The 27,520-nt window shown below is 42.8% G+C and overlaps 1 protein-coding gene across 7 annotated transcripts; it reads left to right on the forward strand.

Annotated features, from left to right (window-relative positions):
- On the forward strand, window positions 1-27,492 carry LOC117762584 (serine/threonine-protein kinase WNK1-like). Of its 7 annotated transcripts, XM_034586993.1 has the most exons (29): window positions 1-216; window positions 3,022-4,259; window positions 11,357-11,529; window positions 11,745-11,965; window positions 13,612-13,769; window positions 15,074-15,162; window positions 15,256-15,475; window positions 15,604-15,705; window positions 15,847-16,308; window positions 16,653-16,736; window positions 17,112-17,147; window positions 17,494-17,563; window positions 17,594-17,679; window positions 19,181-19,260; window positions 19,351-19,513; window positions 19,605-19,721; window positions 20,034-20,147; window positions 20,251-20,299; window positions 20,397-20,534; window positions 20,844-21,423; window positions 21,469-21,838; window positions 21,934-22,008; window positions 22,142-22,261; window positions 22,357-22,657; window positions 23,190-23,358; window positions 23,461-23,654; window positions 23,816-23,956; window positions 24,054-24,277; window positions 24,421-27,492. In XM_034586993.1, the coding sequence occupies exons 2-29, from the start codon at window positions 3,474-3,476 to the stop codon at window positions 24,808-24,810; spliced, it is 5,712 nt and encodes a 1,903-aa protein (XP_034442884.1). In that variant the 5' UTR covers window positions 1-216; window positions 3,022-3,473; the 3' UTR covers window positions 24,811-27,492. The 7 variants fall into 7 exon arrangements, with proteins under 7 accessions (XP_034442884.1, XP_034442883.1, XP_034442879.1 ...); XM_034586992.1 differs by having other exon boundaries at window positions 17,494-17,679; XM_034586988.1 differs by having other exon boundaries at window positions 17,494-17,679; window positions 20,844-21,838.
- The last annotated feature ends 28 nt before the right edge of the window (window positions 27,493-27,520 follow it).

Genomic DNA, 27,520 nt, shown 5'->3' on the forward strand with positions numbered 1-27,520 from the left:
AACCCGTTTCTTGGGTCAATATGTAGCAACAGCTCCGCTTGTTTGAGAGCGAGCTCCCAAATCTCAACTCTGACATCCGCCGGTGAACGTCTCCTCTCCTCGCTGGAGGATTATATACATGTGTGTCTCCTCTTCATTTACACCGAGACGGATTCACGCCGTGTGGAGGATTTCATCGCCCCCGTCGGTCAGCTGTGTTGTGGATACGATACGGAGGTAGGTCGCTGTCTGTCTGCCGACAGGTGTCGTGCCGAGGAGTGATCGTCTGCCAGAAAGTGATCCCCGTCCGCGGGAGCCTGTTAAACTTGTATCTCCCTGTTTACCTGCGTCTACGTCTGAATCTGGCTCATACAAATACACAGAGGTTAATTTTATTTATGTGGCAGGTGTACCAGCCGGATATGACCAGCTGTTATAAAATATAATATCACACTGCGTATTAACAGCAAATCAAGCGTTAGTGTTGTGATCCTTCAGTCAAATTGGATGGGTTAGCTGGGAGGTGGGCCTGGCTCTGTAGGCCATCGGTAAGACCCGCCTCGCTAACGTTAGCTCGCCGTGTAGCTCTGGCGCTATCTCTCGCTGCCTGGTAGCTTTCCAACCGGCGTCACACTGGGCCAACGCATCCGGTTGTTTTAGCTCGGCGTGTATTGCAAGGCAATCCAGAGGCAGCGAGCTCAAAATGTGGCAGCGGCAGCTCGTTGAGGCACTTCCGGTGCCACTGATTCGTAAAGGCAGTTGCCACTGCTGCCACTCTGTTTGGGGCAACTACCGCTGTTTGTATTTATTTCTCCTTACATTTGCTATGACTTTACTCCTCTGTCTGAAATGATGATGGTGAGAAGCTGGTATTAATGTAGCATTATCCAAATTAATGTTCATGCCTTGTGAACCTCAAAGTTTTTTGAATACTAAAGTCACTTTAACCCAGTCCTTTCTACAATACCTTTGCTATCTTTGACACGTAAAACCTGCTGTTTGTGTCTGTTGTTGCAGCTCTGTAGCCCCCTTTTTAAGGTTCCATTATTAACATTTACCATCACTGACACAATATGTCATTACAATAGACAATGCTATAATTTAATGCTTAAATTTAGTTATTATGATTTGCATTTGCGCAAATTACTCAAACATAAAAAAGGCGATTATTTACACATTTTGAATGCCTATCTGTCATTAAAAGCAAAAAAGGTTTTATTTTTCAAGTTGTACTTGGTAGAGATGAACTTGAAACCTTGGTGGAGATGAACTTGAAATTACTGGTTAGCCAGGAAAGTAAAAATAACAGTTTGCTTCAATATCAGTAAGTTTCACTTTATTTTAACAGGATAAGCCAGCCTGAATCAATATTGCTGTCCATGGAGTGTCAGTTAACTGAATTCATATAAATACTGAAGACATACAACTTGGTTAAACAGTAGTAGGTCATTAGCTGTTGGTTGTTTACAGCTTTTTTTGTCAATTTTTTGCCTCCAAACAGCGTGGCGACAAAGGCAGCTGCCTCCAAACAGTCTGGCAACAAAGGCAACTGCGTCACTGCAACACTATGAAACTGTACATGTTTTATTTATTATCATAAGTTGCCTTTACACGAATTCGTGGGAGTTTTTATTGACACCGGAAGTTGCTCTACGAGCTGCCGCTGCCACGATTTGATCTTGCCCTTACTGGCTCAATCAGGGGCGGAAGCTTGGACGTGACACGGTATACACGTCAATACACCACAAACGCTGAATTTAACTTTTTTTAAAAACGTGTTACACGTGATAACACACCGTGAAATAAACGCACCTCGGATTTTCTAAACACAGCCAGGGATGTGTTTTTCAATAACGTGACGTGGGAATCATTCATGGCTGGTTACGGATTAGCTAACGGCAGCTAACTCGCTGTGTGTGCTAGCTGTGGCCGTTAGCAGGCTAACAAAGAGCCGTTGCTCCTCCTCGCTTTGTATGCTCGATGTTGCCGTATTAGATGGTGCCGGTGTCATGTAGGAGACGGTGAGGAATTGGGTGCGTTGGGAGAGAGGTGTGTGTGCTCAGATTAAAATATGAAGCTAACGAATACGCGCTGTGTGTCTGTTTTTGTGTATCGACATGTTCTGGCCGCTAACGCTGCCTCGGGTTGGCTTTGACATTGTGGTTGCCTGCGCTGGAAATGGCTGCATCCGTGTCAGGGTATCGATGGGTAATAAGTAATAAGGTTGTCATTGCAGGCCTGTTAACGATTATGGTTACACGTGTCTTCTGCTGCTTCAGCTTAAATGCTGGGGCGGACTTGTGCTGCTTTAGCTCGTAATGTACAGAAGCTGTTTAGATAATGGACTTAATCTCAGTTAATCATGTTCATTAACTTAATAAGTAGCTCTGTGTGTGTGATGTCGTCCTTGTGCCACAGACTGAGAACAAATCGGCTGTCATCTGTGCTCGGTTAGTTATTTCTGCTCTTGACCAAGCGTGGGGCTGTGAGAGGTTACTGTGTCACTGCAAAGGGCTGTTAGGTGCATTTGGAATTCGTCCCACATTACATCCTTCGGTGCTTACTTTAACACTTGATATAGATAAAACATGTCATGCTTGCTAATCAGTTTAATGTTTTTTTTATCGATTTGGGCTCCGTTGGAAAATATTGTCCTGTGTGTAATGTGATTAAAGTTGAGGACCTGCAGTGGAGTCACGGTGACGGGAAACATGTGCCCTACTGTGCATGACATGTCCTTCGGCAAGACACCAAATCTTATCAGAGAGGGAGTGGGTCACTAGATGATGTTGCTTCAGTGCAGCACACGATTAATGCTCATGTAGACAAGCAGTAGACTTAAGTGTTGTCTGAGGCACTGGTTATATGGTTTGTGTCAGCTGTGCTTACGTGTAAAGCAGTGTTATTAAATTTTATGTATACTGTAAATTCTGCTTGCGAACACTTAGGCTGGTCTTTTACTAATCTTGTTGACATTTGACATAATGCTGGTTACTTTACAAAACACGTCAGTGAACTTTTGTTTTCTCTATTCTCTTGCAGTGAAACTCGACTGGAATATATCTGGAGTGTCCCGACAATCTGCCTTTGCCTGCAGTAGGACGTTTGGTCCCTGTCGTAGGTTGTGCATTCGTTCCTCACCAGTGATCCCCTATGCTTGAGAGAACCTGGAGCCTGAGTCTGACAGGATGGATGGTGTGGACCTAAAGAGACTCGCAAATCAACATCAGCCCTCTGTCTCTTGCTACGGTGTTCAATCCTTTTCTATCTACAAGAGAACACCTCCCATTCTACACCTCCAGTCTCTGTACTATATGTGTAAATACTGAACAATAAAAAGACAGAAAGAGATAGAAGTTGGAAGACTTTCTATCTTGTTTCTTTTTAAAGCAGAGATAAATATTGATTATACAAGGCTATATCACGGACATGGAAATATCTTTGTTTTAATTTTACTGTAGTTGTACCCCCTTACTCTTGGTGTGGGTGGTGGGATGTCGGAAAAGCCAGATGACAAAATGGTGAAGTTCCTGGCCCCCCCCCAGAAGAGTGGAAACGGACCCAGTTCTGATTCAATGATGGGTGATAGCCGCCAACCGGCAGAAGTGAGACGGCGGCATCACACCATGGAGCGTGATCGATGTAACCCTGAACACCGTTTCTTGCGTCGGAGTGTCATCAGTGATTCCAATGCTACAGCATTGGCCCTCCCTTTACCCAGCAAGATCCCCATCCCTGCTCCCCAACGGGTTCATCTACGTGAATCCGTCCCTCAGCGGCAGCAGGCTACTGCTGCTTATTTGCCCCGGACTGAAACAACTTTAGCTCAAAATGAAAAGTCTGCTGATAGTGGCAGAGGAATAGTGGAAGGAAAAGACATAGAAATAGCTAAGGTGGAAGTAGTGCCTTTAGAACAGGAGGCTGCCAATGTACAAGATATCTGTGACGTGGTGGTGGTGTCCCACTCCGTACCATGCTTGGGAAGAGATTTGCCAAGTCAAACAGAAACTGAAAGCACCACTGAAGTGAAGTTGCACCATGGAGAAGAGGAGGGAGAAGAATATAAGGACTCTGCTAAGGCACGGGCAGAGGCAGAGCAGAGAGAAGCTGAGAAAAAAGTGCAGGATGACATCGAAGAGGCAGAGACCAAAGCAGTGGGAACATCACCAGATGGGCGTTTCCTAAAGTTTGACATTGAAATTGGACGTGGCTCCTTCAAGACCGTCTACAAGGGCTTGGACACTGAGACCACAGTGGAGGTGGCTTGGTGTGAGCTTCAGGTATGAAATTGGGATAACTATAGTTCTTACTATTGACCTTCACTTATTTCTATCACTCTAATTCTGTGCATGCGTCTACACATTAACAGCTATGAGGACATCAGTTACTCCTGTTCTTTGATTGAGCCACCTTTGGTGTTGCAGTCTACTGCAAGTGTCCATGTTCAGGCCTGCTTTTACCAGGCCTGAACATGGTGGAGTGGAACTAATGCAATTTTCTTCCACACTGTTACCTGAGATATAGCCTCTGTCATTTCCCCTCTGAGAAACATGCCAATCATTTCCCATGTTTGCATTTGTCAGCAAAACCTTGCAAATTTCATTTTTTGGGTACAACTCAGTCAACAGTGGTCGTAAGGACTGCACATAAAGTAAAACACTTTTATTTTGCCATAAAGATGCACTATCAAGGCTTGTATAATAAATGTTTATAACTATGACCAATGAATAACCAACACTTGAGATACAGGACATTACCCTTGAATAGATATCAAGGTAGACTTTTTTTAATTGCACTGGTAGTTTGCAGAATTGAGTAATAATGATAATGATTTCCTGTATTCAGTTTCCACAGTAGCAAATTACTTTAAAGGCCCTTTTGAAATGAATTATAACTTTCCTCCACACATGCAGAATTATCTTAGCAATACATTATGCTGTAACTGCAAATTCTTGTCTGCAGAAAGGGGAGATTCCTTATTTAGGTTAGGATGGAAATCTTATCTAAAATGCTGTAAGAAGTCAGTAAAACTTAAAAATGTCATTGTAATGATTATAGTTAGCAAAAATGTCCAGGAATTGTTGTACAAAGAGTATTCGGTTATGTTTTATTCCTCTTTTTAAACACGTCTCTATTGAACCATATATATTTATATCTTAGGTTTTTTTCCTAAAAATGCTTGTCTAAAATTTCTGCAGATGTGCTGTCTGTTCTGCCAAAGCAGCTCCAGCTACATGGCCCATAGCAAAGTTTGACCTCATTCACCAGATGAATGTTTGCTTTTACTGTCACGCTTTCCCCCTGTCATGAGAGGCACAGGCCTCACACAGCAGCACATACAGCCACAGCTCATGCACACTGGTTTCAGAACAATGTGAAGATTGAAGGCACGTGCCCCTCCCCCCTCACACAGAGCGAACCACGCGCATGCTCAGTTTGTTTCTGCTCCGACCGCTTGTCTGAATGTAAAATGGGTCACATTCCTGATAGAGGAATCTCCTGTGTGAAGCACAGCAGGCTGGCCTGCCTGCCAAGGCCTGTTTCTTGGGTCAACCCCCCAGCTTTCTGTTTTTTCTTTAATCTTTTTGTTTCAAATTCCTACTACTTCAATTAGTTAAAATTACACTGTAAGTCGTTTTTATTAGTTTTTCTTGTCTAAACATAACAATCTTTTTTTCCCCCTCTTTCTTTCTCTTTGATCTAAAAACAACTTATCGGCCAACTGCTGTTAGCACACATGTGAAATTTGATATTTTGTTCCTTAACCACAGTGATTGCTCCAATTTATCTTCTTTGTTAGTACTTTGATTTATTCTATGGCAAGGTGATATTTAGATGAGAGGTTCAGGTTAGTGTTAGGGCTACAGCTAAGGATAAGTAGACATCACAAGGCAAAAGACTTGAGTGATTTATAAGTTATTGTTTCTTGAGTCAATAATTTATTAATTTACTTGAGATTGGGGCTTGAATCAGTATGTTAGCAGACAGAAACAGATCTTTGTGATATCCTGTGACATTGTCTGGACCAGTTTGAAAAGGCAAGCAAAAATCAAATTGTCCTCATCCATCTGTTTGTTCACTCGGTTTGTAGAAAATGATTCCCCTCACTGTAGAATTCAGTCTTTGTCAGGTACTACTTGTATTTAGGGTCCGATCCAGTGGAAAGGGCAGATTTACTGCAATTCTTAGAGTTGAATGAGAACCAGCTTTGTTTAAGGCTTGTGGTCTGTTCTGAAATATGAACATGTAACCTGACACTCTCGTCCCCCTTCGTTCCTCTGTCAACTCAAGAGTTTCAGTCCTACAAATGGTTCAACTACACACACAGTGGCTGAAATCCCCTAACATGTGGTCCTTAAAGCTGTCCCATGATCTCTCCACTGTTGTTACATTCCACATACATCCTGAGGGCACATTTGTAGAACATAATGTTAAAATACATATGCAGGACTCTACGCTTGAATGCTAATAAAACCTGTCCAGCAAGTTTTCCCTTCTTAAATCTTTAAATCTTCCTCAAACATCGCAAAAAATGTCCAGGCCAACACTGGCAGTCCTGTCAGGATGTAATGCAGAGTTGCTGCAGATCCCTACACTGGTGTTCAGTTTTACGTGTAAGTGATCAAGCAAATGTGTTTTTTCTTTGTACTTTTTAATTGATCACATTTATTTTTGGGACAAGGGACCATGTAGGAAAGGACTTTGCATAAACACATGTATCTCAAATCTGTTGGACACATAAAATGTTACACCAAGGTCTTAAGTAGTTAGAGCTATTTCACTCTGGACCAGAGAATTCCACTGATGGACGATCCAGTCCACTTTCCCTCAAGCTATGTTGCAACCACGGCTAAAAACTTGAATATGTTAAGTTTAAATGAAATGGCCCTGGTTTAGTGTGAGGGACCATCTGTCCACAGTCTTCTAAGAATTTCTAGGCGTCCACCCTTTTTCACCCACCCATGAACCCACCCATTTGTTTCGGATCTCAGATTGCAGGCATGTCTGAACAATAAGTAGGTCACCACGGAGAGGAAGTTGAGGAATAGAGAGGAATACATTAAGGCGCCTCCCTTTTCTTACTCACTCATCCATCTTTGACCATGTCATCTTCCACTTATCTACATCTCCCTCCCAGGTATCCTTTGGAAGTTATAGGAGCTGCCTGTCCAGCTGGCTGATGGTATCCGCTGAGATTGACATGCTGTATTTAAATAGTGGAACAGTGACTCATCTGTAATTATTCTTCATCATTGCTAGTCTTTAAGTTTACTGTACGATTTTGAATTTTAGTTGTTTATTTCTGAGTTGGACATAAAAAAATTAGGAACAAATATCCTATTTAGTAATGATTGCATATACATATGTTATCTGTGGATTTATCCACAAGTTCAGGCTGTTTTCAGTTAGAGAAGCCTTGCCTATGAAAAATATTTTTTTAAGCCGATGATTCACACAAATCAACAAAGTCACACTCAGCACAACGTGAATTTAGTGGCTGTCATCAACAATGAGAATACTTTGACGATTCATGGTGTGTGGCTCGACTTAATTAAGATCAGATGAGTCATTTCACGTCTGCCTGTATGACTCATGCCTGTCTTTTGCTGACAAGAGAGTGATCTCCGACCTCATTGCCATGTGTCAGAGTTTCTCTGTAAAACCAAACATTTATTTCCAAAGACCTCAGATCTCAAACCGTGTCTCCCAAAGGGCTGCATCGAGCCCTCAGTGTCAACCTCAGAGCAGGGACCTGACAGAGCCAGCCTTTGGCATGATCACGTGCTTTTTTCACTCACTCTATTTTTAGTATTGTTTGGTTATTTATGATGGCCATTGCCTAGAAGCAGTATTTTCTGCTCCACTTTGGTCATACTGTAGTTAACTGGAGTTAGATGTGTTTCACATTGGAACCCCTTAGGTCATAATATGTCCAGATAGTATTGGGGCACAATGATTATTGTTAAAATAATAAAATTATATGAATAGCAGTATGTATCTGTGTGATTGCATATAGAGCAGGGAAGTAAGATGTGACACATGGTGATTAATACCACATCTGACTGGAGCCTTATTCACTGTTTAATCTTCCTCCCAGTGCAGCAAGTGATTTCACACTAAGGTTTGCTTACTGGTAGCTGATGGGCGAGTCAATCTTGTTTTAACCTGAAAGCAAGATGTTGCAAAAGTCGGTGTGTCATCATTTCAAACGATAAAAATGTTTTGTAGCCTACATAATTTGTTTACATTTATATTTCTTAGTCAAAGAAAAAGCCTGCGTGGTGGTGGTGGTGGTGATTTTTGCCCTCTGTAACAGAATGACCCATGTCATCCTCTGGGTGACGCATACCCAGATGATGACATATTTTGACAAACACTCAGCAGTTAACCAATCAGAGCAGAGCATTTTGGGCAAAACATACCATTCCACACTGAGGCTGAAAAGAGGCACAGTAGAATCCTACTCAACCGTACACTGGGTTTATATCATATCTTCTATGCGAATTGGGTTTGTGCTTTGACCTTGGTTGCTATGGCAACTGCCATTGGGGAATGGGCCAGCTGGATCCTTCCAGTGTCTTAACAGATATCCTTGATACAGAGAGTGAACTATTGTTTTTAGGGCCTAGTTGGAAGTGATCTGTGGAAACACTGTAACACTACCCCAACAACTAAAAAAGGAAGAATTACTTCAGTCAGATAAAGCTGCTCTGGTTTAACTGCAGCTGCTGTTGCCTCTCCCTCAAAGGAGCATGCAGAATATGACCACACTACTATAGACACGGTCTGATTTTCGGTTTTTGCTAATGGTGATCATCATGGTGAGGTGTTGAGCTTCACAATCTAAATTACGTAAATTATGGGAGAGTCTAAGAGGAGGAGGGATAACCAAGCCACAGCCACCTCAGCTGATGGGTTGACTCACCTGTCAGTCAAGAAAATCTGCACAAAACATTACTTTTGCTATTTCACTTAATTAAATAGCTTATAGTGATGACACACAGTAAGAATGGAGTATTTGGCAAAACGCATCGTAAGCAGGGACGTTAAATATTGTTAAATATTCTGGAAATGTGTGGGGGGTTTTCTCCCCTTAACGACTTTCCTGACCTTTCTTGATCTGTTCAGCCACTATCCCGTAACCAGTTTGTAGGCCCAAGGGAACTTTCAAAGAATCTTCTCTAAATCTGTTGTTTTTCAAGACCAGTTAATGAGACAGAAAAAAGATGAATGGCATAGGTCTGGATAGGTAACCTTTGGCCTTGCTGCTTAGGGCTTGTGGATCAGATAGGAACTGTGACCAGTGACAGTAAGCAGGTCACATGTTTCAGAGCTTTCAAGTCCAGTCTTTCAAGTTACAGTTGATAGGGAGTGTGATGTCTATCTCATGATTTAAAGATTGTAAATTCCTGGAGAGATTTTACTGGTCCGGGGCCTCTTAAAAAAATGCTCCACAGGCCCTACATTCTTTTAAGGAGTGATGGCCACCTACTAAATATCGCATACATATCTACAAGTGAAAAACGTTGGAGCCGCCTGTTAAGTACAGATCCTGAAATGTGCTTTGTTAAGTCGTAGCAGTGTGTTAGCATGTGACTTCACAAATCACTACACCCTCCTCAGTTTTTTTTATGCAGAGTTTAAGGTAGATGTGCGTTAAGCAAGTGAATATAATATATCTTACAGGTAATGCAGTTCTTACTGGTTTGCACTTGTAAAGGGAAGTATTGGCAGTGATAGTATGTGGAAATGCTTTCATTGATACAGCAGTTCAGTGTGTGTGGGGGTTGTGGTGCTACACACCCAAGGCCTGGAACTCTGTGACTGCTGCTGTGCATGACTTTTTCACATGGTGCACAGAAGGACAAATGGGAGCCACTGCCCCACTAGATAAATACTCTAGAAAATAGGTCAGTCGATCCAAGTCAATGGAGCCTCCACTACTTGTCTATCTTCTCTAAACCTCTGGTTTCTTGACATTTCTTCTGGTTTAGTGTCATCTCCTCTGCTCCTAATTGTTTACAGGTTTGCCATCAACTTTTCATTTTGTGTTTCCTGCCCTGTCTCAGACAAGAAAAATATTCACCCTCAAACCTCCAGAACGCCTCCAGCAATGGCCACAGCACTCTCAAATATGTTTTTCATTGCGTGTTGTCACTCACTGGAAAGTTTTCAGTCTGGTGCTGACACACACACAAATTCAAACAGGCATTCTCCACAGGCCTCCAATAGGCTGAATTTCCTGGACAGCCTGGACTATTGCCAGGTCTCTGGGGTTTTCAAGGAAACTCTTTAGCTGTGGGGTTCCACACCCCAACTGTAACTCGCGCACGTTGTGTATATAGGCCATACCAGGAATTGCTCAGGAAACATGAGACGGGTGGGTTTACACATTCCAGATTTTTGTTAAGACGCCAAACCTACAAAAGGCATTTCTGCCTTATCCATATTTATTTTCCAGTCATTTTATGGAATGTTAAATCCATCAGGGCATATTGCTATCAGGCCTATATACATATCCCCACGAGTAATTGACAAACCCCTCAGCTGCCACACATTTGTCGACTCGTATCATCCTTATCTTTATTCAGAATATAAGACCTGTTGAGCACAACATTAGCTTCATACCAGATACATATGTAATAATCATTAACATCTATCAATGTGGCTAAAGTGAACAATGCTAAACAGTCTTATTTACCAGATTGAACCAAACAAGAAAGCCCCTAATAAATAATCAATTTACATGCGTTACAGCAGGTTTTTTTCCAGATGTATACACATGACGTGATATGTCTATTTATAATATCCTCTGGTTATGGTGATTTATAATTTATTTTCCTCACATTGCTTAAACCTACTTTAGAGTAGAGTGTGTCTGTTTTTTGTTTGTTTATTTTTGACATAGTCTGCACTGTACTGATCTTTTTTTAATACTGTGGCTCTTAACTTATTTTGGTTTTCCTCCAATCTGGGACAAAGCTAGACACGCTCCTTTTGTTACATAGTCGTCTGCCAGAGAAAACAGGGACACATCCCTGTGTGTCTCAACTGTGTATGTGCTTGAGTCAGAGTATATGAGCAAGTGCTGAAAGAAAACTGTGTGTACTAATACCTTTTTTATTAACCTTTCAAATACATTTTTTGAACCTGGAATGTCTAGAAGACTGACTTATGACTTATGATCAGTTTGCAGCATTCAGATGCTGCATAGGAAAAACACTCTTTCATGGCCATTAATACTGATAATCTTTATCATTTCAGATATTTGTACCTCATCTTTTCTAAACCCGTACACATCTGTAAAAAGCATTGCCCTCTGTGTTGTGTGAAATTTTCAAACAGTTTCTCCTATTCTCCTTTTTGCCCCCTGCAGGATCGTAAGCTGTCAAAGACAGAGCGGCAGCGCTTTAAGGAGGAAGCGGGGATGTTAAAGGGACTGCAGCATCCCAACATTGTCCGTTTTTATGACTCCTGGGAGGGACCCTCCAAAGGCAGGAAGTGTATTGCTCTGGTCACGGAACTCATGACATCTGGCACACTCAAAACGTGAGTCTCCAACTGGGCTGAAATAAATCACAAATCAGGACTCAGCATCCAGATTATTGATTATGATTTTTTTTATTATCCCAGGTTTTAGATTTTTTGGCATTTATTTTAAAGTCTCCATGAAAGACCAGCCTAATTTGTTCTGTGTTATATTTGATACTTTGGGGAAATGCAGCAGAGATGATGTTAGAAAATTATGATCTATTTTCTTACAGATATCTGAAGCGTTTCAAAGTGATGAAAATTAAAGTGCTGCGGAGCTGGTGTAGACAAATCCTCAAGGGTCTTCACTTCCTCCATACTCGGGCTCCCCCGATCATCCACAGGGACCTTAAGTGTGACAACATTTTCATCACAGGCCCAACAGGGTCTGTCAAGATTGGAGACCTGGGACTGGCCACACTCAAGCGTTCATCCTTTGCCAAGAGTGTTATAGGTACGACCCCAAAGTCATTTTTATCTCCTTGTCTTTATCCTGCTTTGGGACAGCACCTGTTCTGAGGTCATGATGTTCTGTTTGTATTGACAATGATGGTGTTGTAAAGAATATGTTTTCCTTTGTCTTGTTTTTCTGACGATGTGGTTCAAAAACAGACCACAGCGTTTCAGCTGTCTCTCAAACCACAGCTCAAATGGAGGCCAAATAATGTGGTAATCTTAGGCAGATAACCACAAGGCTTTCGCTCTTTGCACTTCCACAGTATTTTTTTATCAAGTTTGGTCACTGTACAGAATATTTCTGTTCCATGTTTCTCCAAAAAAAAGAGTTTTTTTTTTCAGGCAACTACTGAATGTAAGTAGAGCCAAACATTTCTCATCCTGTTAAATATTAATACCAGTATTATAATGGTTGTCATGCCTTCTTGCAGGCTAACCTGGCCATGGCTAAAGGTATGGCCATTGCTTCTGTTGTAGACTGGTCTTTGTTCTGTGGTTTGGAAATATGTGGTCTGTTTGCCGGTTACACTGATAATGTTTAACATCTCTTTCTATGGATTTGCCTCAACAGGTTTTTTGCCTCTAGTGTTTGTCTCTTACTGTCTTTTAAAATATTGCAGGACTGCAGAATGTTTTTGCTCCTTCTTTGTGTCCAGGGAGCTCTCCACATTTTCTCTCTGTCAGCCTCTTGCCTTTTTTTCCTTTATATTTTTATTTTATTTTTTTTACTTTCACATTCTTGGGTATGTTTTTTAAAATGTAGGCTCTAGCCTCAGCTGTGCCCAATTCTGCTGTTTGGAATGAATAGGGTACTGCTGGTCATTGAGTAAGTATGAACTTAAATGGGCCTGGTAAGTCTGACAGTGTGCTGTAACATACATCAATATCAAAAACAATTACATTCAAATAATCAATCAGTTTTTCTGTGTAAGACCTGAGATTTAATGTAAGATAATTAATTAATAGAATAAGACTGATATGCATGAATACACTGCTCAACACAGTAACTAGCTATGGGACCTGCTTCTCTCAGCCCTGACCGTAACGTTTGCTCCTGCAGTTCAGGAAGAGACGGTAAGTCAGACTACCAAAGGTAAGTGTAATATAAGAGGCAATGTTCATGTGGTTGTAAGGTAAGGTCTTGACAAAAGTTGTTCCATAGCTGGTCATATTTTCATACCCAGATCATTGGCATCCTTTGGAAATTCCACTATATATTGGCCTGGATATAAAGTGCCTAATTTTAAAGCTAATCTTTGAATGTAAAGAACATTCATTTTGGCTAGCGAGTGTGTTCTGCATATCGGTAACCTCAGTCACATTATGTCGCACCATGTTAAGGTCTTACACAGACAAACACGTGCCTTCTTCTCTACAATCTAACTGAGCCCAGCTTCTCCCTCCTTTTTTGTTTTCTGTCTCTTTTTTTGCTTTCCTTCCCCTTTTTCTTTTTTTCTCTCTCTCTCTCTTCCAACTTTCACCTCACAGGTTCTACCCCCGAGATGTCAGCAGGCTGGTCACTCTTCTCAACCTCCTCTTCCTCAACCCCTCACGGGTTAGAGGAGCAGAGGGTCAATGGGTTGTGAGAACCCCACTCAATCAGTAAGGAAGTTCGAGAGTTCTGAATAGTTGTTCTGATTTAAGGTACCCCTGAGTTCATGGCGCCTGAGATGTATGAGGAGAAGTACGACGAGTCAGTGGATGTGTATGCCTTTGGAATGTGCATGCTGGAGATGGCCACCTCAGAGTACCCTTACTCAGAGTGCCAGAATGCTGCACAGATCTACCGCAGAGTTACCAGCGTAAGTCCTCTTTTCAACCATCCAAGTCACCCCTATGCCCCTGCCTTCACCTCTTCCTATGTGCCAAGAAGGCTAGTTTCCCATTCTGGAATAATTTTATATTCCTGCTCTCACTTCTTTATGCAGCTCATATTACATTTCTGTCCTCTAGTGTTGTATTTCAGCTCTTAACTTGATTGTATCCCTGTATCTCCTATACAATTTCCCCTTGCCCTTATTGAGTGACCTTCAATAGAAAACACTTTATTAACACAACAAGCCTCTCAGATTCACCTCATATTGTTTTAGTTTTTTCTCTTCCTCTGCAGTGTGGTGTATGTTGGTTAATCATGTAGATATGAGGTGTGGATGATTGAACAAGTACAGCCCTGCTGTTTCTCTAAGGGCTAATGGTTCAGTCTTGTCATCATTGCAGAAGGGGCAGTAACTGTCATAGGAAGAACAACATATTTTTAGTGTTGTTCATACAGGTTACCTTTGAAATGCATGGGTCACTGATATGATTCATACATATGATTCATACAGTTATGACACTCATAGATAAAAAAAAGTTGAACCTGTTCCCAGGCTGTTATCTAGAAAGTATGTCAGTTTATCATTAACTGCTTAAGCACAAATACTGAAGTCTTTGCCACGTGATTCAAAAGTGCATTTTCATTCCCCCCCAGAGAAAAGTAGTTATTTTGTTCTTTAATGAGCCGCTAGTAGCTCATACTGTAGCGCACCAGACACACCTGCCTCAGTTTAGAAGCAAAGTGCTATTGTGTTGTAGAGCCTACATATAGTTAGCGAGACATCCTCTGTTTTTACAGTAGTTCTCCATGGGGATGTAGGTTGTTCTTCCTATTTTCTTATTTCAGCGCAGCTGTGCAGCTCTCATCCATTCATCGTTGTCCTTTTTCCTGTAGAAACAGGCAGTTTCCTGTTGCTTATTGCCTCAATTCATCATCTCTCATCAGCTGTCCTCCACCGACTCATGCCCTCCTTTTCCCATCGCTTGACATTTCACAATCTCTGAATGCTGGCAGACAGAATGCATAACATAACCCTTTAACATTATTTGAATGGAGATTGTTTCTTGGGAGCAACCCTCTCCAATTCATTCAGCAAAATAAATTCCAAAACAAATTTAAAGGATAAAGTTAGTTTAAGGTGGTCATTATTTCAGATATTAACTATTTTTGTAATGCTAATGTTCAGTTTGAACTAAAAACGACAACGAGATATGGGATAATATCCAAAATATAAAAAAGGTCAAACGAGAATGAAAATTATTCTCATTCTGGGTTCTGTGTTTCCCATAGGGGGTGAAGCCGGGCAGCTTCGACAAGGTGGCCATTCCCGAAGTGAAGGAGATCATCGAGGGATGTATTCGCCAGAACAAGGATGAGAGGTCTTTAACTCAACAAGACAACATTTTACAAGTTGAGCACCGTCAAGGTCTCCAGAAAATCATCTTAACTCACTGCCTGTCTCCTCTATATAGGTATTCAATCAAGGACCTTCTGAACCATGCGTTCTTCCAGGAGGACACAGGGCTGCGCGTGGAGCTGGCAGAAGAGGATGATGGAGAGATTGAGGCTATTAAGTTGTGGCTGAGAATTGAGGATGTAAAGAAACTCAAGGGAAAGTACAAAGACAACGAAGCTATTGAGTTTTCTTTTGACCTCGACAAAGATGTCCCAGAAGATGTGGCTCAGGAAATGGTGAATTAACCTTTTGAAGTCTTAAAAAAAATATATATATATACTTATTAACACGTATAAACACTGCACAACAAAAAAAATTAGTTTTTGTTGTCATCAGTATCTTCTACTTTGTCTTTGTACTGTAGGTTGAGTCTGGGTATGTGTGTGAAGGTGACCACAAGACCATTGCGAAGGCCATAAAGGACAGGGTGTCTCTAATCAGTCGGAAGAGAGCACAGAGGCAGCAGGTGTGTCCATACTAACATACACTATCATATGTTATCATATCTGTCATAGATTGTGTGTAATTGTGACATGATGTACACGTGACTTGCCTTGTAATGGCCTCTTTAGAGATTTTAATACTTTTGGTGCCGACTGTGTTAAAGGTCAGAGAAAATCAAGAGAAGAGACGGCTGGAAGAGGAGCAGCAGAATCAGGTGCTGCCTGCACAGCAACCAGTCCAACTAACCAGCACGGAGGTGCCTCAGCCCCAGCCGGTGACTCAGTCTTTTATCCCTCCACAACCAAACCAACACAATCCACAAATGTGTGCTCAACCTGCATCTCAGAACCTTCCTAGTTTGAACTACAACACTACTCAATCAAACCAAATCACTGGCATGGCTCAAGTGATCCCTTTTGTGCCCCAGTCAACTGGGCAAGTCCAAGTTCATGGTCAGAGTATGGCCACCATCCAGCCAGAGTCGGAGGAACCTGAAGCCGACCAAGCCGAGGCCCAGCCTCAGCCTGGAATATCCTACAGCTCCCCTCCCAGTCAGCACCCTCAGCCCCCAGTGTCGTGCCTGCAGACACAAAATGAACAAATGCAACAGCAGCAGTTGTCAGTGGTGAGTCATTGTGGTGTGTGTGTGTGTGTGTGGGGGGGGGGGGTGGGGGTGTGATGCATTTCCAGTCGTTCCTTAGAGTTAAGTATATATTTATAACAAACATACAGACGAGATTTCTGTGTATTCGATTTTGCTTGTTTGGCCCCCTGTTCTTTGTTTTCCAATGCCCAGTTATACAGTCACAGCAGTCCTTGTCAGCAGTACCAGTTGCATGTGATGTGACCAAAATGAACATAATCCTCTCACCCGAAAACATGGCCCAACGGGAACACGTGCCCCGTGTTTACATTCTGCTCCGTCTCATTTTCATCACGTGCTGTTGTTTTTTCTCTCTGGTGTTCAAGGTTCAACCCCAGATTCAAGGTGTCCAGCCTGAAGTTGTTCCTCTCGCACCTACAAACCAGTCTGTTCCCGGGGGACCGCAACAGGTACATGTTGTCCTTTGTGTCTTAATAACCTTCAAAGAGCAACTTAACACCAACTGCCTTTTTCACTGACCTCAAGTTAAAGTTCAAATCTTGTGCCCTAAACAACACATCTAGCAGTAATGTCAGCGTTACCTGAACACACACCTAGAGCACACTCCTATATCACTGCAGCAAATGTGAACTTCAACCAGTCTGTGTCAGCAAAAACATGATTGTCAGGGGGTGTTAAGTTAACCTTTTAAAGTCTATAGCTTCAGGCAGCTGCATTAAAAGTAGCTGAGTGCTCCAAGTCCCAGTTTTTCCCTTATTATTTTTCTTTGGATTCTCAAGTTTCCTACTCTTACCCTGTGTTGTGTTATGTTTTGTTTCTTATAGTACGGAGTGTACTACCAACCATCGCTCCCCCCTCAGGTAGATAAAATGTCCCATTTTCCTGTTGCCACTTTTAAATACACGCACAGACTTACCGATATTATGTCCTGGGGGGAAAAATAAACTCCATGTCTCTATTGTTCTGTCGGGCAGTCTCAGTCTTTGTGGTTAGTTTTAACTCAGGTATCCTACATGCAGAGTTGATGAAAATTGTCAAATGGTATCTATGTAATCCAAGAGGTAAGTGCATCTGGCTCTGGACCAGAGCCACAATCAGAGAGATTTAGATTAGAAAGAAACCCGATTTGCAGGCTGTACCCTCATTGCCACTGTTCAAATTTGTCTGGTTTCTACCACTCAATCTTTATCACTTCTATTCTTTTAGATTCCCAACCAGCAAGTGATGATCCCCCAATCATCTCAGCCAACTGCTCCACAACAGCAGCAGCAGCAGCATCAACTACAGCAGCAGCTGCAGCAACAACAACAACAACAACAACACCCAGAGAGCAGCTCTTCTCTTCAGAGCTCTACTCTACCACAGGCTCAGACTGGAGCCCAACAGCTACAGGTGCTGCACACTCCTCTGCTGTTGAAACTTATTATGCATATATCTTTGAACTTGTCTTTCCTTAATTCATCATTTGCTACCATATTAATTTCCTTATGTCCGTTTTTTCTAAATCTTTTTTCTCCTCTTTTTCTCGCACATTATTTCTGCGGCCGTCCACTTTCTTCTTCCACTCTTGCGTCTGCATGCTACTCAATCCTGCGTGACTTTTAGTCTTGGGTCAATGATCCAAGTACGCCCATCATGTCTCCTCCAATCAACGCTGAGCATCTATATTTCCTCTATCAGGCCTCATGCCTCTCTGTTTTGCAGGTACTCTATAGAGCACAAAAGTCACTTGTGTTTGTGTGGGTGTATTTGGGTCAGGTGTGAAGCATGTATCTCACACTTCCTGATACAGTTTCTCCTCCCTGGAGCATTTTCCTGGTGCTCATTTGGCATATTTTGTATACATTTACATCAAATTCAATAAACACAGTCATGTAAATTATATTATAGAGCCTTAGTTAAGACAAGAGTAAAGTTTCCTTTTCCATCCTCTGCATTAACACCACCACAGACCAAAATGTCTACTAAATTATCAGAGCATTGCACAGTATTTGTTTTTATGATTAGGATTTGAGCAGTGCCCCAGTTCATACAAGCTAAGTGCATGCAATAAATAAAATACATTTGATCACAGTTACAATACAATGATAGTATTATAAAAAACAATAAGGCAGGAACTGGAAAGTGAGACAGCAGAGGAAATGAAATGAAAACTGCTGCACAACATCATTTACAAGCTACGGTTGCAGCCGTGTTCCAGGGCAAGAGCATGTTGAGTCAACCCAACTAGTATGAAAAATATCAGAATGTGATTTTTATTTTTTTCTACACAGTATGTTGTGTCTGTTTATCGAGGGATAGATCCTGTGGGAATTCAGCAACATAACCGACTTGTTTTTGTGCCTAAACCTTTTTAATTTGTAAGTGAATAACATGGGAATAACAAAGTAAAATGGAGAATTACAAGTCAAACAAATTCAAGAAATAAAAATAAAAAGGGGTTCAAACTCCAGGCTCTGGGGTGAAAGTCATCCACCTCAACTTCATCTGTATGTACTTGGTGGCTCTTTACACTCTCATCTGACCTCATCCTAAAGTCTTTATGGCATGAAACAGTCAGTTCTTTGACACAAATACTGCACCAATATTTTCTTTTTATGTTCTCGGCCTCATATTTACACTCAGAGATGAATAATGGAGTCTGGAGCCAGATACAACTCATTTCACCAGGTTCAACGGCTCCATCTGGTGGATGAACTCGTTTTAATCATTACGTTTGCTTTCAATAGTAGGTCAGCATAAATTATAAAAATGAAATTGAATGAATGAGTAACACACCTATAAACAATAATTGGCTTTACTGTTTTAAACCCCTTAATTGTTTTATATATTAATGCAAAAAAATAAGGGATTTGAAATCTTGGGCTTGATTTTAAGTGTCTTTTTGTTTCAGGCCTCTGTGAGTGTTCCTCAGTCAACACCAGGCGAGCTGCTAGCTGGATCTTCAGTTCTGATTCTACCATCTGTAGAAAGGTGAGAACGTCTTTTTCATTTTTAATGGAGGTTTCATGGGCCCCACACAACCTGCCCGATCTCCCTCTCATGGATTCATGTCTTTCCCAGCTGCCTGTCGGATACAGCTTCTGGTCTTAGTGACGGCAACGATGGAAGTTCTACATCAGGAGGTCGCCATGAGGGGCGCTCACTGAAGCGTCACCAGAGACGATCCGTGCGCAGCCGCTCCCGCCATGAGAAGATTGCAAAGGCCAAGCTGAACGTGCTCAGTGTAAGGAACTGAACTGATCATGTCCTTTCATTTTTATAATCAAGCTCTTGGTCACTTAACATTTCAATTAATTAAAATGGTTGTTTTGCAGATCTCGAATGTGGGTGACAGAGTTGCAGAGTGTCAGCTGGAAACCCACAACAGGAAGATGGTCACCTTCAAATTTGACCTTGATGGTGATAATCCAGAGGAGATCGCACAGATCATGGTAGTACTGGTTTGATTGATCAATAAACATGTATAGAAATATTAACTGTCAGAAGGAAGATAATCTCATTCTGCACTTACAATACTCATAATATATTTATATAGTTCTGCTTGGCGACCATTCACAAAATCCTATTGAATGACAGCTGATGATGACAATTCACTGTGAAATGCACATTCAACTATTGTTTTTCCTCTTTTAATATCAGCTGCCTCAACCATTGACAATGACCATAACAAATATGCAGCCACTCTGAGGATCATTCTCACACTACATGTAATGGTAGTTGCTCATTTTTGTTTTCTGTTCCAGGTTGAGAGTGAGTTCATCTTGGAGTGTGAGCGGGAGTCTTTCATCGAGCAGGTCCGTGAAGTCATAGAAATGGCTGACGAGAAAGGAGAAGGGATAAAGGAAGCTTTTCCCCAGGTAATTCTTTACTACACATCATCTTCTTCACCCTCCATGACAGTTTTGATCTGCACTGTCTGAACCTATAGGGCTTTGCCAACTACATGTTGTCTCTTTGCAGATGAGTGACCTCCAACAACAGCCTGCGCTGTCTGTTCCCATGCTGCCAGGTAAACGACCTTTATTCAAATATACAGTGTTTAATGTCCAGTTATTGATTTTCCTCCTGTCTCATATCTGACTTTTCTTTTTTGGCCTTCCCATCAGGTATTTCCCCCAGTACGACCGCGCAGGTAGTTCATTCAGCAGGACGGAGGTTCATCGTCAGCCCGGTGCCAGAGTCTCGTCTTAAAGAGCAGTTCTTTGGAGTTTCTTCTGCTAATACTTCATTTGGAGATGAACCTGGTGAGAGAAAAGTTTGTTTTTATTCAGTTTTGAAATCAGATGTAGAAGATGTCTGTGTCTATTATAATATTTAAAATGAGTGAGGGGCCAAGGATTAATATTGTAGCACATATACATCTTTATTGTTGGCTATAAAAAAAATATAGCTCCTAAAATATAACATTGTAGAAAATATAACCGCCATGTTTATCATCTGGTTTTCATTATTTCACAGCTGTTTGCAAAAGCAGTCCCTACTTATTTCTCTACATTTGTAAATTTGCCTTTATATAGTTTTCATATCTTGTAATTACTCCTTTTTTTTCCTAGCTCTCCCTTTGGCACTGGGCCTTTCTCTGTCTGCTCCATCCGGGATCCTCCAGCAGGCCTTCGGTAACATTAGGTCTCGTTTAGAGAGAGGCAACACGGTTGACCTCCCTTCTTCTGAGCAAGAGCCAGCCACCATTCCGTCCACTGAGGCTGGTCTCGGCCCGAGTTCTACCAATATCCTGGCTACTCCTGAAGCTGTAGCTTCCACCACCAGCACCACTTTCCCTCCTGTGTCTCTCCCATCTACTGTGGCATCCTCACTGCCTCCCTCCACTGGGAGGGTTTCCCCTCCACCTATATCCACGCAGACCCAAACTCCCGTTCCTGACGCCAGTGATCCCAGTCCGCCCCCTCAGTCTTCTAGTGAAACACCCTCCTCACAAGTTCCAGCACCAGCTCCCAACATCCCTCCCTCATCTTCTACCATTTCTCCTCCATCAGCACAGACCTCCGTCCCCGCAGTCCCTGGGCCTCAGGCAAGTAGTAGTTCTGTGTCTGTCTCTTCTGTTGCTGGAGTTCCATCCACCAGTACTAGTACTCCCCCTGCTTCAGAGCAGCAGCCTTTTAATGGTGCTGTTACATCTTCTCAGCCCATGAATTCATCCATCCATCCACCACAGCACACAACCTCCCAGCCTGTTCCCGCTTCAGCTGCTCAGAATCAGGTCCAAGCACAGCCAGTGGAGGCAGAGGGGGCTGAGCTCCAGTCAAAGGCCGCTGGTGGAGATGACATCCAAGCTCTAGATAAGAAGCTCCGGTCCCTCTTTAAAGACCAGAGCACCGCCTCAGCGTCATTGGATCCTAGTCAGAACACGGGGACCTCCTCTCCTCCCACTGGGACTTCTTCCCCTCCACCTGGAGCCGTCATGGTGCCTCCATCAAACCTTCCTCTCACTTCTGGGGTGCAAGGGGTTCTTGGCTCCACAACCACCCCAGGACAGAGTATGACCCTGGGAGGACATACCCATACCCCCCCAACAAAGCCCAGGGCACAGGTTAGTGAAAACTGCTGCCTCCACTAATGAATCCAACATGCAGTCTATTGCAATAATGAATGATTTAACTCTGCTCTTTGTTTGTATTTTTTTAGACTCTACCCACTGGTTTTGATCCAGCTGCTACACCTCCCTCTGACATCATAGCCCCGTTTCCTGGACCAAATCAGGTGAGATCTACATTATCCCTGCAACACTCCCTGCCCCAGGGTTTTTAGAGCACACAGCTTCTAAGTATATCACGTGCACTACTTATTGAACCACTTATCCTGTTCCTCATTTCCCATTTGTGTGACTCCACAGTCGCATCAACCTCTGGGTAACTTGGATGCGCAGTTGAGGAGAGCTCTGAGCCCAGAGACAGTTCAGGGGGGTAACAGAGCACCGCTCCCAGCAGCAGGTTTCACTCTGGGACGTTTCCAAGTAAGTTGACACACAGATTCAGATTATTTTTTGGTGAATTCTGACTTAAAGTTTGGGCTCATTTTTATAATAATTACCTCCTTCCTCTTTCTCAGGTATCCATTCCAGATCACTTTAGCGCTGTTTCCTCTTCCTCCCTCACACCGTCATCTACCACATCCTCCTCCTCCTCCTCTTCTTCCTCTTCCTCCCCCTCAAGTCCAGAAAATACCCTCCACCGGTCATCCAGTCTGTGTAAAGTAGTTGCTGAAACTGATGGTGTTAGTGGAGCCTCATCTCTCTCTGCCGGTCAGGCCGGTCAGCCCACCACCATTGGACGCTTCCAAGTGTCCCCGAGCAGCAATGCCACATCCGGATCCAGCGCCGGCTCTAAAGTGGGACGATTTTCAGTCACAGGTGTGCACCAGGTTCACAGCACATTCACTAAATCTTAGTTACAGAGAGTGGTTTGATAAAGTAGTTTAAAACCCTCCTCACACTGGACTAATGTGTTACATGGGGTCCTACTATATTGCACACTGACGAGTACCACACAAAACTGATGCTTCACAGTTTTATCGGTTAAATCACAGCTTTCATTGTAACTGAAGTGACAAAAGGAAAGATGCTGTAAGTAGATGTCTGTCTGATCACAGCCATCCGTTTTCCTCTGCCTCATTCATTATTTTTAAATATATTCTGTTGGCAGACGCTGCAGTGGGAATTGTTAATGAGAGCTTTGATAGAATTTAGAAGTTTAGTGAACTTATCTATCTACTCAGCTTGAAATACATTTTGTTTTCATCATATCAGAAGATAGTCCTTGGATCAGTGTATTCGCAGGAAACACATTTTGTCTTAATCCCGCGCACAGAACATAAATTGATGTCAATAGTACATTTGTATCCCTTCTGTGTTGCAGTGACCTCATGTGTTTTATTTCCCTCAGTGACTGCAGCGACAGGCTCCAGCCCATCACACGGCACCAGTAGGCAGAACGGACCCTCGTCTTCCACCTCTGACCCACATAATGCACATACACATTACAGTAGTGACAATGACGACTCGGAGACTGAGGACGATGCTTTGCAGAAAGAAATTGGCCATCTTAGAGAGAAGTATGTCACATATTCATCCTATTTTACACTACTCTTATTTTATGTTACTCCACAGCTCTGAAGTCTTCATTTTTTCTTTCTTCTTTCTTCTCCCGCTCACAGACATATGAGCGAGATTCAGATCTTACAGTCGCGTCAGAAAGAGGAGATTGAGGCTCTGTTTACGCGAATGGGGAAAAATACTCCTTCCTCTGTCTTCTCCCCGGCTGCGGCCATGGCGGGAGGTCGACGTAGGCTGAAAAGCAAAAGCTACAAATCAGCTCGCAGCAGTGGACAGCCCGGTTCCATGCACTCAGGTGAGTTCACTGAACAGGCTGTTGTGTTTTTTTGATTCTCAAGACAAATTTAATATCAACTTTGGGGTCAATACTTAAGTTTGTGTTCTGTTTATGCTTTACCAAAGATCTAAGTTGTTCATGTGTATATCTGAACCTCAGTCTGTGCTTTGGTTCCCCAGGATCCCCTCCAAAGCAAAGACCTCCCGCTGCATCAGAGGTCTCACAAATGACAACAGAGGCATCCCAAGCAGTTGGCAGCTCGTCCATACAGCAGCTCCGATCCTCTCCGTCCATGCCCAGCCTCAGTAGCTACTCCGCAGGTTTGTGCAAAGTGTTAATCTCATCTCAGTGACTTGTTGAAATGATTTCCTAAATTAATTTTCGAATTCACATCTCACCTCTCTTCTCATTTGCCAGGATTGAGTGGGACCAGCTCCTTAAACGGTTCAGGGCCCTGTCAGAACCATTTAGCTTCGCTGACCCAGGCGACTGGACCCACTCCTTCTGCCTCTCACACCCAGAAGGGTCAAGTCACCTTCACTAAAGACCTGCACCAACTGGTGGATAACTGGGCCAGAGACGCCATCAGCCTCTGCAAGAAAGGTCCTAAAACTGGAGCACAGGCGGCACAGGCACATGATGTAAGCCTTCACTTCATTCTTTAATTCAAAATGATCCTTAGCATTTTATGATCACGTCTGATATTTATGTTTTTGTTTACCACTTACTTTATATAATAATGCAGCGTTATCAGTAGTAAGATTTTCTTTTCCCTCTATAACAGATAATTCCCCCAGCCAACATGGGCCGTAAATTCTCAGCTCCAGGTTACCTCTGCCCATCGCTTCCCACGCCTTCTAACGCCACATCCACCACCACTACCCACCTCCCCACCCCAGCCAATCCCTCTGTCGCCATGGGGCCCCGCAAAGGCTCCCTGGGCCCAGTTGCTCCGGGGTTTGGATATTCCTCTCCCCAGTACAATGCTCCCCAGTGGGCAGGACCCACAGGCACGTGCCAGGTCGGCATGCTTAATCCTGCGCAGCCACTACCACAGTACCAGCCGCCTACGACAGCCTCAGTGACCACAATGCAACAAGGCTACCACATGGGAACCACACCAGCACCCCCGAAACCAGTCAGCCACGGAGGGTCCAACCTTAGGCCGACGTAGCCCAGTCAGAGCCCCGGTCCAGGAGGAGACTGCAGGGCCACACGGGGCCGAGAGCCAGACAGTCGCTGATTGAGAACCAATAGCTCTCTTTGCTGGTCAGCTGGCTGTGCTTTTTTTTATTTTTATTTCTTTTATCATTTTGTGTTATGAGTCGACCTGTGTCCTCTCAGGCAGAACAAAAATCTGTTATTGGAGGGAGAGTGCAATACACACCCGCAGCACATGAGTCTCACACTTAGCCTGCCATTAGCTGTGGAAATGAGCCGTGAGGAGTGAGGTGGTTGTGTCTGGTGATGTAACGACCCAAAGGCACAGCCGACAGCAGCCAAAGATGTCTTTCTGCGAGCAGACGCTGTAACGTCGAGATTTATTTTTGAAGATGAGGGATTCTGGTGGACATCCTTACTGGTCCTGTCTTCACTGAGGACAGTTTACACCACAACACAACACACACACACCTGACTAAACATTGACCTGGTTGAGTGACTTGGGGTGGTAGGTTATGTCGTCTCAGAGAGTGAGGGGAGAATGTGAGTGTACAGGAAGTGGAAGATACGAGTGGGACAGTTGGTTTGTTCCAGATGGAGCAGTACGAAGAAGCGAGGAGGAGAAGAAAGACATAGTACGTCAGGCTGGAGTGTAACGGAGAGGGTCGGAGTATGAACACCTCCCAGTGGCTACCTATTAAGTAAACGCAATAATGGCAAAGAGTAGATAAACTGTCCCTTGTAACTGTGGCCTTAATCCCCAAACACATTAAATACTTTGTACATAGATATTTCTTCACTGGGTTATGATTCCATGTTTAGCATATTTATGTCCCTGTGAGAGTCTGTGATTTGAGTTGTCTCTTATCATATACATTTATTATCATACTGATTTATTCTTCACGTCTGACAGGTAGGCCGGTGGGTCTGCCACATTGAAAAGCGTTGTCCTGGTGTTGACCGCCACTCGAAGCTGAAGAGGTGATGCTGCTGTAGATCACAGTCTGGGTAGTGGGTGTTTGCAGGGTGATACGTTATTTTTATTTACACAGGAATGAAACCTTGTCGAGAATCTTAAGTTGACACATGGAACCACTTCATTTAGTGTCTGCTCATCATGTAGAATGATACAGTTTGAGTTTATTAATGGTAATATTTGTAATTTTCTGAGTCAGGGGTGGGGGGGGGGACGCAACCTCCCCACTCCACCCAGGTGTTTACAAAGATCATGCACGTCTCTAGATTAACAGGTCGTCACATTTAATATATTTAGCCGCCACCTCTCAAATCACAAGTGTCTGGGGTTCTCTTCCTGTGGTCTGTTTTTGTATGCGTTATTTAATAAAACAAACAAATGTTCTTTATGGACCTGTATTCAGCCATCAGAATTTGATGTTGTTTCACTGTAATTATTATTAAAGGTTGTTAAACAACATGTAGTTAAAGGAATATAAAAAGTGCAATTGCAGGGTTGTTATTGGTATTCTACTCACCACGCAGGAGTAAATCCTGAGGTTTATTAAGCTCATCATCTATAACTGCCCTGCCCCCCCACCCTTTTCTATTTTATTGTATATACGTTCATGTGAGGAAAGTGCTTTCACGTAACGCTCGACCCACTCTACATGCACACGCACTCTAACCTGTAAACATGAGGGACACTTTAGTGCCTTGCCTCCTCACTATTGACAAGTTCCAGATTCATTTAGTCCTGTTGTATCTGTGACTGTGCTGCAGAAAAACTTAACCTGTAAACACAACCTGAAACACAACCCGACACACAACTCAAGAGGATGTAACACTCTGAAACGATGGACCAGACACACACACGCAGAACAAAGAGCACACTGACTAATGTGGAAACCAATTTTTTTTTTCTCTCTCTCTAGTTACATTTTGTGTTGGTTGTGTAATCAGCTGTGAATTTCTATTTGGCTCATGCGTACATGGTTTTGCTGGCATTTATTTCTGTGGATTTATCATAAAAACTGTTTCGTGGAAGCACTTGTTCAGGCAGCGAGCGCTGTACAAGGTTCCGAAGTCTTCATGCTCCTTTCGTCTCATCACCTCACGGTTGCCATGCTGTCATTGTGACTCCTTTGCCTGCTTGTAGATTTGGATGAATAGTAAAACTTCTCTAGAGAAAAAATAAGTTACTGCAATGCAGAATATGCAATGTTTAAAGTTTTATAAGGGCCGAGGGGTAATGGAAACATTTGCATGCTGATGAGGGTTGTTACTGACTTCAGTGTTTTTGATATTGGAATATTAGTGATCTTTTTATTATTATTTGCCTTCCTGAGAGTCATCACAAAGTGTTGACACCTTAAATTGCCATTCACCAATATCACAGACACAACTTCATTATCAGACGATCCGCATATGAGTTCTGCATGCTGGCTTCACTGGTGTGTAATCTTACAACTGGCCACTGTACAGCACAAGCTCACAACAAAGCTTTAGGTCCATATGCTACTATGTAACAGTCAGAGCTCCATCAGTACTGTTCCAAGCTACTGACACACAGTGATGTTTGTCAGGTTCTTATCTCTGATCCCTCCCTACAGACGTCCTGTGATTCAGTGTCTGTTTTGTGTATGTTTTTCCACATTGTACAAAATGTAAAAACAAATAAAAATATCAATGAAAGCACTTGTCATGTATATTGCTGTCATTAAAATGTTCTAAACCAGAATGTTATGTCGTGATTTGTCACTGACTGA

Source organism: Hippoglossus hippoglossus, chromosome 6 (genome assembly GCF_009819705.1).
Source record: "Hippoglossus hippoglossus isolate fHipHip1 chromosome 6, fHipHip1.pri, whole genome shotgun sequence".
Classification (NCBI taxonomy): domain Eukaryota; kingdom Metazoa; phylum Chordata; class Actinopteri; order Pleuronectiformes; family Pleuronectidae; genus Hippoglossus; species Hippoglossus hippoglossus.

Excerpts from the sequence above, each read along its gene's own strand:
- LOC117762584 (XM_034586988.1), top strand. The coding sequence starts at position 3,474 with ATGTCGGAAAAGCCAGATGACAAAATGGTGAAGTTCCTGGCCCCCCCC. Across the intron at positions 17,148-17,493 it reads AACCATCGCTCCCCCCTCAG|ATTCCCAACCAGCAAGTGAT; the intron begins GTAGATAAAATG and ends CTATTCTTTTAG. Across the intron at positions 23,655-23,815 it reads GCCCGGTTCCATGCACTCAG|GATCCCCTCCAAAGCAAAGA; the intron begins GTGAGTTCACTG and ends TTGGTTCCCCAG.